General features: G+C 45.6%; 1 protein-coding gene across 1 annotated transcript; it reads right to left on the bottom strand.

Annotated features, from left to right (window-relative positions):
- Positions 1-2,872: 2,872 nt before the first annotated feature.
- Positions 2,873-11,119, bottom strand: LOC143289405 (uncharacterized). The gene is made up of 6 exons (XM_076598369.1): positions 11,068-11,119; positions 9,263-9,354; positions 8,708-8,779; positions 4,186-4,501; positions 3,703-3,801; positions 2,873-2,997 (listed from the first exon to the last, which is right to left on the bottom strand). The coding sequence occupies exons 1-6, from the start codon at positions 11,117-11,119 to the stop codon at positions 2,993-2,995; spliced, it is 636 nt and encodes a 211-aa protein (XP_076454484.1). The 3' UTR covers positions 2,873-2,992.
- Positions 11,120-11,835: the final 716 nt, after the last annotated feature.

Below are 11,835 nucleotides of genomic sequence, written 5' to 3' on the forward strand. Positions count from 1 at the left end.
TAACTATACCGTCATTCATTCAATAATATTGGTTTACTGTCTGTAGTGATCATTCATGCATGTATCTATCAGTCTCTGTCTCTCTCTCTCTCTCTGTTCCTCTGTCTTTCTGTTTCTGTGTCTGTATCTATCAGTCTCTGTCTCTCTCTCTCTCTCTGTTCCTCTGTCTTTCTGTTTCTGTGTCTGTATCTATCAGTCTCTGTCTCTCTGTCTCTCTGTTTCTCTGTCTTTCTGTTTCTGTGTCTATCTCTCACTATTAGTCTCTGTCTCTCTCTCTGTTCCTCTGTCTTTCTGTTTCTGTGTCTGTATCTATCAGTCTCTGTCTCTCTGTCTCTCTGTTTCTCTGTCTTTCTGTTTCTGTGTCTGTATCTATCAGTCTCTGTCTCTCTGTTTCTCTGTCTTTCTGTTTCTGTGTCTGTATCTATCAGTCTCTGTCTCTCTCTGTCTGTTTCACTGTCTTTCTGTTTCTGTCTCTGTATCTATCAGTCTCTGTCTCTCTCTCTCTCTGTTCCTCTGTCTTTCTGTTTCTGTCTCTGTATCTATCAGTCTCTGTCTCTCTCTCTCTCTCTCTCTCTCTGTTTCTGTCTTTCTGTTTCTGTCTCTGTATCTATCAGTCTCTGTCTCTCTCTCTGTCTGTTTCTCTGTCTTTCTGTGTCTGTCTCTGTATCTATCAGTCTCTCTCTCTCTCTCTGTTCCTCTGTCTTTCTGTGTCTGTCTCTGTATCTATCAGTCTCTGTCTCTCTCTGTCTCTCTCTGTGTTCCTCTGTCTTTCTGTTTCTGTCTCTGTATCTATCAGTCTCTGTCTCTCTCTCTGTCTGTTTCTTTGTCTTTCTGTGTCTGTCTCTGTATCTATCAGTCTCTGTCTCTGTCTGTTTCACTGTCTTTCTGTTTGTCTCTGTATCTATCAGTCTCTGTCTCTCTCTCTGTCTTTCTGTTTCTGTCTCTGTATCTATCAGTCTCTGTCTCTCTCTCTGTCTGTTTCTTTGTCTTTCTGTGTCTGTCTCTGTATCTATCAGTCTCTGTCTCTCTCTGTCTGTTTCACTGTCTTTCTGTTTCTGTCTCTGTATCTATCAGTCTCTGTCTCTCTCTCTGTCTTTCTGTGTCTGTCTCTGTATCTATCAGTCTCTGTCTCTCTGTCTCTCTGTTTCTCTGTCTTTCTGTTTCTGTGTCTGTATCTATCAGTCTCTGTCTCTCTGTCTCTCTGTTTCTCTGTCTTTCTGTTTCTGTGTCTGTATCTATCAGTCTCTGTCTCTCTCTCTGTCTGTTCCTCTGTCTTTCTGTGTCTGTATCTCTCACTATCAGTCTCTGTCTCTCTCTCTGTTCCTCTGTCTTTCTGTTTCTGTGTCTGTATCTATCAGTCTGTCTCTCTCTCTCTGTTCCTCTGTCTTTCTGTTTCTGTCTCTGTATCTATCAGTCTCTGTCTCTCTCTCTCTGTTTCTCTGTCTTTCTGTTTCTGTCTCTGTATCTATCAGTCTCTGTCTCTCTCTCTGTCTGTGTCTCTGTCTCTGTCTCTCTCCCTCCCTCCCTGCCACTGCGTCATCAATATTTTAGTTATAACGTTTACCACCCTTATCTCACACTGACATGAAAACCAATACATATAAATGTGTGTGTGTGTGTGTGTGTGTGTGTGTGTGTGTGTGTGTGTGTGTGTGTGTGTGTGTGTGTCAGTGTGTGTGATGTGTGCGTTCATATGTGTATACGTGTGTAAAAAATCTGGTTAAGAATGGATCATGCGTAATGATTGTGGAAAGACACACGCAGGATTCACAATGTATATACAGGCAAAATAATGTAAATGATGGTCACTTCATTTCACTTCCATTGGAAGTCATATTGCTTGTCGCAAGCAATTTAAAACACTGCCCACTGATACAGAGACACAAATAGGCTGACGGTACATAATTGCTGCTTTCTGTGTTGTAACGAAGTGACGGGATTCTGCAAGTGTACGATGAAATTGTGGTTAGCAGGCAATGAGGCCTTGATATATTGACAGCCCCATCTGGGGCTGAAGTCAAGAGAACATCGTGCCTGAGGGTAAATGTGTACCTGCGGGTAATCTGCCTGAGGCAAGGCAAACTGCCCGAGGGTAAGCAATATCCAGTAGTCATGAACACAAGAGTCTACCCGTGTGTCTACAAACCCGAAGGCAATGTACCCTTACTACCTGCCAAGGGTGACTGCCCACGAAGCAGAGGTAAATATGGCGGATCCTTTTGCAGCATTTTTCTTTCTTTTTTTTTTTTTTAAAGGGAAGACAGGCGTGCTTTACGGATAGCACGTGTTTTGCGAACTCTCTCGACAATAGAGCTGTGGTGCCAGCGATGAGAATTGAAACTGAGAGCATGTGCAGACGGGAAATTGTTGGGATTTTTTTTTTTTTTTTTTAAAGCTGATGGGTTTGCTGTCTGAGCCAACGGCGTGTGTCTTGAATACGAAGATAACTTATCCTTCAAGGTAAACTGTACCCGCTGGTCCCAACCAGCTCAAAGATAACTTGCCTGAAGGCAAAATGAATTTAACGTTGTCTTGACTACGGCCCCAGCTGGTGTTCAACTGAGTGTACAGAGGACAGTGATGGGTAGTGCGTGTGTCAATGTGTGTGTGTGTGTGTGTGAGAGAGAGCACGTGTTTATATTCATGCGTACAAGTGCACGCACGCACACACACACACACACACACACACACACACACACACTGACAAAGGACAGAAACAGAAGAGTTGGCAAAACAAAAACAAAGATGAAGACTTTTCCGCCCAAATCCACCTCTGACCTATGGACACCCCAGACTACCACCACCACAAAGCAACCAAACAACAAACACGTGCCAATTGAACAACACAAAGCATGACGTTTTATTTCAAAAACACAACCATAGTAACGGTGCTGTATCCAAAACAGCGCTCAAGTGGCTGGGGCGTGGAGGGGGGGGGGGGACGGCTGATGAGTTATGCTGGAAAGGGTCTTCTGTCCCCGGAAGTGTATGATCAACCTGGGTAGACAAAGAAACATCAGACGTACATTTACTTCTTCTTTCCTTTTCTTTTCTGGAAGTTGCGCTACAAGTTATTGTGATCCTTTATGAACTAACTACAACAAATTAGTAGTAGTTGTTGTTGTTGTTGTTGTTGTTGTGCAGACAAATGTGCAGACCTGCTAGTGCCTAAACCCCCTTCGTGTGTACACGCACGCAGAAGATCAAATACGCACGTTAAAGATCCTGTAATCCATGTCAGCGTTCGGTGGGTTATGGAAACAAGAACATATCCAGCATGCACACCCTGAAAACGGAGCATGGCTGCCTACATGGCGTGGGTAAATAAACAAAACGGTCATACACATAAAAAAGGTACATGTCTATACAATGCCATGCTGTGGTATACTCTTCCATGATACAATGTGCAATAAAGTACTGTGCTCAAATATGCATGTTTAGCTATGCCATGCTGTGCAACGGCATGCTATTCCATGCCATGCTATGTCATGCCATAATATGCTACGCTATGATATGCTATCCTACGCCATGCCATGCCATGCCATGCCATACTATGCTATGCTATACTATAATATGCTATGCCATGCCATGCTAAGCTATGATATGCTGTGCTATCCTATGTCATGCTATGCTACGTTATGCCATGTCAAGCTATGCTATGCCATGCCATGCCATGCTATGCTATGCTATGCCAGGACTCACAGAGGTTGCAGGTCAGGGCGCAGAGCTGAGCAATGAGGGGCTCAGAGCAGCGGCCTCCATACTCTGTAGCACAGTCCCCGAGAAACAGGTCCTGGCAGGCTGCACACACACACACACACACACACACACACACACACACACACACAGAGTTACACACAGCTACACATACACACACACACACACACTCACTCACACACACACAGAGTTACACACACAAACACACACAGAGTTACACACACACACACAGAGTTACACACACACACACACACACACACACACACACACACACACACACAGTTACACACACACACACACACACACACACACACACACAGAGTTACACACACACACACACACACACACACACACACACACACACACACAGTTACACACACACACACACACACAGTTACACACACACACACACACACACACAGTTACACACACACACACACACACACACAGCAATACAACTACTCGTACGCTTATCGGTCGTTGTAGTAGAGTCCATGGTAGTCCCAGAGACCCCCGTAGCCCCGGTAGCCCCTGTAGCTCCGGTAGCCCCTGTAGTTCCGGTAGCCCCAGTAGCTCCTGTAGCCCCGGTAGCCCCGGTAGCTCCCGTAGTAGTAGCAGTGGCCGCCGTGGTTGAGGGGGCAGCGGTGTTGGTGGGGAAGATGCCTGTGGTGAGGTCTCTGATGCACTGCTCATCGATACAGCACCAGTGGCAGATCCTGTCGTGCTTGTTGGGGTCACAGGCCGGGTCGTTCTGGGCCTGCGTCCCCCAGCAGTCCGGGACCTCCTGCGTAGTCAGCCAGCGTCGTCGTCAGCTGTCGTCATCGCTGTCGTCATCGTCGTCGTCGTCGTCGTCATTGTCGTTGTCGTTTTCCTCATTGTTGTCATCATGGTCGTCGTCGTCATGGTCATTGTTGTCGTCATGGTCGTCGTCGTCGTCATGGTCATTGTTGACGTCATGATCGTCGTCGTCGTCATGGTCATTGTTGACGTCATAGTCGTTGTCGTCGTCGTCGTCATGGTCATTGTTGTCGTCACGGTCGTCGTCGTCGTCATGGTCATTGTTGACGTCATGATCGTCGTCGTCGTCATGGTCATTGTTGACGTCATGGTCGTCGTCGTCGTCATGGTCATTGTTGACGTCACGGTCGTCGTCGTCGTCATGGTCATTGTTGACGTCATGATCGTCGTCGTCGTCGTCGTCGTCATGGTGATTGTTGTCGTCATGGTCGTCGTCGTCGTCGTCATGGTCATTGTTGACGTCATGGTCGTCGTCGTCGTCATGGTCATTGTTGACGTCATGGTCGTCGTCGTCGTCGTCACTGTTGTCGTCGTCGTCGTCATGGTCATTGTTGACGTCATGGTCGTCGTCGTCGTCGTCACTGTTGTCGTCGTCGTCGTCATGGTCATTGTTGTCGTCATGGTCGTCGTCGCCGTCATGGTCATTGTTGTCGTCATGGTCGTCGTCGCCGTCATGGTCATTGTTGTCGTCATGGTCGTCGTCGTCGTCATGGTCATTGTTGTCGTCATGGTCGTCGTCGCCGTCATGGTCATTGTTGTCGTCATGGTCGTCGTCGCCGTCATGGTCATTGTTGTCGTCATGGTCGTCGTCGTCGTCATGGTCATTGTTGTCGTCATGGTCGTCGTCGTCGTCATGGTCATTGTTGTCGTCATGGTCGTCGTCGTCGTCATGGTCATTGTTGTCGTCATGGTCGTCGTCGCCGTCAATGTTTTCGTCCTTGTGGTGGTCGTCGTTGTTATGGTCGTCTTCATGGTCGTTGTCATCATGATAAACATTCCCAGCTGACTGCTAGACATCGTTGTGGTTACTGTTGTTACCTAGCTGACTGCTAGACATCGTTGTGGTTACTGTTGTTACCTAGCTGACTGCTAGACATCGTTGTGGTTACTGTTGTTACTATGCTGACTGCTAGACATCGTTGTGGTTACTGTTGTTGTTACCCTGCTGACTGCTAGACATCGTTGTGGTTACTGTTGTTGTTACCTAGCTGACTGCTAGACATCGTTGTGGTTACTGTTGTTACCTAGCTGACTGCTAGACATCGTTGTGGTTACTGTCGTTGTTACCTAGCTGACTGCTAGACATCGTTGTGGTTACTGTCGTTGTTACCTAGCTGACTGCTAGACATCGTTGTGGTTACTGTTGTTACCTAGCTGACTGCTAGACATCGTTGTGGTTACTGTTGTTACCTAGCTGACTGCTAGACATCGTTGTGGTTACTGTTGTTACCTAGCTGACTGCTAGACATCGTTATGGTTACTGTTGTTGTTACCTAGCTGACTGCTAGACATCGTTGTGGTTACTGTTGTTACCTAGCTGACTGCTAGACATCGTTGTGGTTACTGTCGTTGTTACCTAGCTGACTGCTAGACATCGTTGTGGTTACTGTTGTTACCTAGCTGACTGCTAGACATCGTTGTGGTTACTGTTGTTACCTAGCTGACTGCTAGACATCGTTGTGGTTACTGTTGTTACCTAGCTGACTGCTAGATATCGTTGTGGTTACTGTTGTTACCTAGCTGACTGCTAGACATCGTTGTGGTTACTGTTGTTACCTAGCTGACTGCTAGACATCGTTGTGGTTACTGTTGTTACCTAGCTGACTGCTAGACATCGTTGTGGTTACTGTTGTTGCCTAGTTGACTGCTAGACATCGTTGTGGTTACTGTTGTTACCTAGCTGACTGCTAGACATCGTTGTGGTTACTGTTGTTACTATGCTGACTGCTAGACATCGTTGTGGTTACTGTTGTTACCTAGCTGACTGCTAGACATCGTTGTGGTTACTGTTGTTACCTAGCTGACTGCTAGACATCGTTGTGGTTACTGTTGTTGTTACCTAGCTGACTGCTAGACATCGTTGTGGTTACTGTTGTTACTATGCTGACTGCTAGACATCGTTGTGGTTACTGTTGTTGTTACTATGCTGACTGCTAGACATCGTTGTGGTTACTGTTGTTGTTACTATGCTGACTGCTAGACATCGTTGTGGTTACTGTTGTTGTTACCTAGCTGACTGCTAGACATCGTTGTGGTTACTGTTGTTGTTACCTAGCTGACTGCTAGACATCGTTGTGGTTACTGTTGTTACTATGCTGACTGCTAGACATCGTTGTGGTTACTGTTGTTACTATGCTGACTGCTAGACATCGTTGTGGTTACTGTTGTTACTATGCTGACTGCTAGACATCGTTGTGGTTACTGTTGTTCTGTGTCTACTTCTTCTTCTGTACTTATCATTGTTTGTAGTAGTGGTATCAGTATCATTAGTATGTGCTGTTCTTTGATCTGCTAAGTTATTATTATTATTATTATTATTGTTGTTGTTGTTGTTGTTGTTGTTGTTTGCTCAAATCATCTATATTGTGCTATGCAATGCTATGCTAGGTAAAGATCGGTCTGTGATACATTGGTTTTTTTGTTGTTTTTTTCGTGTTTTGTTTTTGTTTGTTTTGTTTTTTTCTTTGCTGTAGTATACCCTGTGGTACAGACCTCACAAAAAGCCAAGCACCGCTTCACAAAAGCAAACATGTTAGAATGACATGTTAAGAATAGTGAGACGATGTTAGAACGCGCAGAGAGCGTGTGGTCAACCAGTGGTCAATGACCGAACACACTGACCCCTGTGTCCAGCACACGTGCACCATTAAACAGCTTGAAAAATACGTTTGAAAAAAAATCCGTTATTTCAGCGAAAATACAATTGCAGTTGTTCAGTGCCGGTTTAAAGACGAATGCAGGGCTATTTCGTTTTAAAATGGAATTGGCCGAACGCTCAGCTGATATTACAGATTGACGTAAGTTTACAGTTTGGCCAACAGCAGCATGAGAGATGTATTATCAGTGGTTTCTCCATTGCAATGGGAAGTCATTTACAGCTCAGTCTTTTGTGAAGGACTGTGAGTCTCGAACTGGGAGAGAAGATTGCACTGGCTCTTAGTGCTGCAGCCTTGGGGGCTAGCTGGCCTTTGGGAACCATCCCCAACGCCGACTGTCCTAAAACCCTCTTGGCCGAGAGAGTGGGGATGTAACTTGGGCAAGACACTCTTCACTATAATCAAAATTCTAGCCCAAATAGTCGGGACAGTAGTTGCTTCCATTGCTGTCCTGGAGGTCATAGTGCTATGTCAAGCTGCACTGTGCCATGCCATACTATGACATGTCAGGCTATGCCTTCCCATGCCACCACGCTAGCCTTAGCTAGACTAGACCAGAGTAGACAGCACTGGACTAGACCATACAATGTTATGCTATGCCTTGTTATCAGATGATGCAAAACTATGCTGTGCTTTTCCTGGCTATATTACACGACGCTGTGCTATGCCTAGCTATGCTATACCACGCTGTGCTATGCCTAGCTATGCTATACCACGCTGTGCTTTGCCTATCGGTATCAGTATCAGTAGCTCAAAGAGGCGTTACTCAGTGACGCCTCCTTGAGCTACTGAAACTGAAACTGAAACAGAGGCGTTAGTGCATTCGGACAAATCCATATACGCTACACCACATCTGCCAAGCAGATGCCTGACCAGCAGCGTAATCCAACGCGCTTGGTCAGGCATTGAGAAAAGAAAAAAAAAAGCTTTGCGTACCTATGCTATACCACGCTGTGCTTTGCCAAGCAAAGCTATGCCATGCTGTGCTATACCTAGCTATGCTGTACCATGCTGTGCTATACCTAGCTATGCTATACCATGCTGTGCTATACCTAGCTATGCTATGCCAAGCTATGATATACCATGCTGTGCTATACCAAGCTATGCTATACCATGCTGTGCTATACCTAGCTATGCTATACCATGCTGTGCTATGCCAAGCTATGCTATACCATGCTGTGCTATACCAAGCTATGCTATACCATGCTGTGCTATACCTACCTATGCTGTACCATGCTGTGCTATACCTAGCTATGCTATACCATGCTGTGCTATACCTAGCTATGCTATACCATGCCTAGCTATGCTATACTCACGGAGGCGGGCCGACAGTCCATGATCACCCAGGGGGCGTTGCCGTGGCTGAGGTGGGTTTGCATTTCACAGAACTGGTGACACACAACACACAGGGATGAGTTAACCTGCCACCTTGTGGCTCTGTTGGCTGGTTGGCTGGTTGGCTAGTTGGTTGAGTGGGTAGACGGGTGGGTGGGTGGGTGGGTGGGTGGTTATTTGGTTGATTGGTTGGCTGTTTGGTCAGTTGGTTGGTTGGCTGCTTCGTTCGTTCGTTCGTTAGTTAGTTAGTTAGCTGGTTGGCTGATTGCGTGGGTAGGAAGTTGGTTAAATGGGTGGTTGGATGGGTGGGTGGGTGGGTAGGTTGGTTGGTTTGTTGGTTGGCTGGTTGGTTAGTTGGTTGGTTAATTTTTTATATAAAAAAAAAAAAAATCTGTTTGTTTACTTTCCATGAGATTTCTAATGACCGCTCTCTTTGGTTCTCTCTTGTGTAAGCGTGTTGCTTGCATGTGCGTGCGTGCTGCCTTCCTCTGCTGTTCTGGTGGTCATAGTCAGACCCAACTGAATATCCTCCGTACCTCATCAGCCTGACACTGCCACGTTCCCTGCACACAGTCGCTGAGCGGGGAGTGGTGGGGGCAGTGGTAGCTGAAGCATCTTTGCCACGACTCTGAAACACACGTCATACACGTATTATGAACGGTGTGTGTTTGGTGTGTTGTTGGTGGTGGTGGTGGTGGTGGTGTGTGCGTGTGTGCGTGTGTGTGAGTGCGAGCGCGTATCAGTATCAGTATCAGTAGCTCAAGGAGGCGTCGCTGCGTTCGGTCAGATCCATATGCGCTACACCATATCTGCCAAGCAGATGCCTGACCAGCAGCGTAACCCAACGCGCTTAGTCAGGCCTTGAGAAAAAATAAATTAAATAAATAAATAAATAATTTTAAAAAATAAAATAAAAAAGAATATCAAAAAAGAATAAATGAATAAAATAAATAAACAAAAAATAATAGATAAATACATAAAAATACTACTACTAATAATAATAATAATATTTATAAGGCGCAAAATCTTGATGAAGTCAACTCTGGAACGCACGACATACACGTATTATGAACGGTGTGTGTTTGGTGTGTTGTTGTTGATGGTGGTGGTGGTGGTGTGTGTGTGTGAGTGCGAGCGCGCGTGTGTGTGCGTGGAATCCACAGACAGAGAAATAAAGCTAGCTATCAAATTATCATTACCAAGTTCTTACAACTCACCTAAAAAAATAAATAAATAAATAAATAAAAGCAACAAAAAACCGTATGCTTCATGCGAAGCTGCAAGCATGGCAATCCATCAGAGGGAAAATGCGCCGTATGAAAAATGACGTGAAGCACTTCCTCCTTCTACTGCCAGCAAGAGGAAGGCGGCAGAATGGTGAAGACGATCACCTGCCAATAGAGAGCCCGTGAGGGTCTGAGTTCCAATCCCGCTCTCGCCCTTTCTCCCAAGTCTGACAGAAAAGATCAAATTGAGCGTCTCGTCATTCGGATGAGACAATAAACCGAGGTCCCGTGTGCAGCACGCACTTGGCGCACTGAAAAAGAACCCATGGCAACGAGAGTGTTGTCCTCTGGCAGAGTTATGTGGAAGAAATCCACTCTGATAGGCACACACATATATGAATGAATGAATGATTTGGACACTTGTATAGCGCTTATCCTCAGTCTGAGACTAAGCTCTAAGCACTTTACAAACACGGGGTCATTTTCACAACAGGCTGCCTACCTGCCAACTGACGGCTGCCACTGGGCGTTCGTCATTCGTTTCCTGTGTTATTCAGTCACATTTCAGGCACGGACACACACACGCTCAGCCTGACAGACATGGAACATTTTACGTGGATGACCGTTTAGTTTATTTACCCCGCCATGAAGGCGGCCATACTACGTTTCCTGGGGGTGCATGCTGGGTACGTTCTTGTTTCTATAACTCACCGAACGCTGGCATGGATCACAGGATCTTTAACGTGCTTATTTGATTTTCTGCGCGCGTATACACACGAAGGGGGTTCAGGCACAAGCAGATCTGCACACATGTTGACCTAAGAGATCGGAAAACTCTCCACCCTTTACCCACCAAGCGATGTTACCGAGATTCGAACCAGGGACCTTCAGATTGAAAGTCCAACACGGCTTTAACCACTCGGCTTTGGCGCCCGCATGCACTCAAGGACTGACTAAAGGCGTTGGGTTACGCTGCTGGTCAGACATCTGCCTAGCAGATGTGATGTAGCGTGTATGGATGTGTCCCAGCGTAGTGAAGCCTCCTTGAGAAAGTAAAACTGAAGCCGAAAACGTCTAGCTGTCGCGAAATGAAATCCACGGAACCCTCAGCTTACCAGACACACAGCTCCAGATAACGAGTGTGAAAAGGGCAAGCTTGCTGACCATGTTGACGCTGACTGTTCAGTTCTCTGCAAAATGTCCTTCTTCTGGTCGCTCAGTGTGTGGCCGAGATAAGCCACAAACGGCATTTATACCATCATTGCTGGGTAATCGTGTGCAGAAAATCGGCCAGGAACGCCAAAGTGACGCACAGACGGGGCAGCTTGCTAGGTCCATGGTATTTCTGCCCTGTTCTGAGAGATTGGTCTGTAAATATTATAAAATCGTAGCCTAAAGGTCATTTTTCGCAACCGGTAGGGTTTTGTGTTTGTTTGATTTGATTGTTCTTAAATAACGTGAAGACACTCTTTTCATAACAGACTGACTGATTTTAATAGGCAGCAAACTTTAAAAACATTCTTGATGTTTATTAACACGATTCTTAAGATTAAGTTTTTTAACTGCTTACTTGCATTTCGTGGTAAAGAATGTCTGTCCATGTAACGGAACCCTCAGAAGATCTGAAGCTGAAATAATCCCTTAGTTTTCATTATTGCATGTGAATGTTGTAGTTGTCGGCTGTTTCGTATTTGTCAAATAGTTTAGTAATAATCGTGTTTCATACCTTCAGAATGTATGCTTGTTTCAAGACCGTAATGGACATGTTTTGTCACTGCTGTGATTTTTCAATAGTGAGAAGAAAACGTTGTTTACATTTGTTGGATTTTTTATTAATGTGGATTTTGATTTTAATAACTTCTAACTTTCATGAGGGTGAAGAA

Source organism: Babylonia areolata, chromosome 14, assembly GCF_041734735.1.
Source record: "Babylonia areolata isolate BAREFJ2019XMU chromosome 14, ASM4173473v1, whole genome shotgun sequence".
NCBI lineage: Eukaryota > Metazoa > Mollusca > Gastropoda > Neogastropoda > Buccinidae > Babylonia > Babylonia areolata.

Excerpts from the sequence above, each read along its gene's own strand:
- LOC143289405 (XM_076598369.1), bottom strand. The coding sequence starts at position 11,119 with ATGGTCAGCAAGCTTGCCCTTTTCACACTCGTTATCTGGAGCTGTGTG. Across the intron at positions 4,502-8,707 it reads TGGACTGTCGGCCCGCCTCC|GAGGTCCCGGACTGCTGGGG; the intron begins GTGAGTATAGCA and ends CTGACTACGCAG. Across the intron at positions 3,802-4,185 it reads TACTACAACGACCGATAAGC|CCTGCCAGGACCTGTTTCTC; the intron begins GTACGAGTAGTT and ends GTGTGTGTGCAG.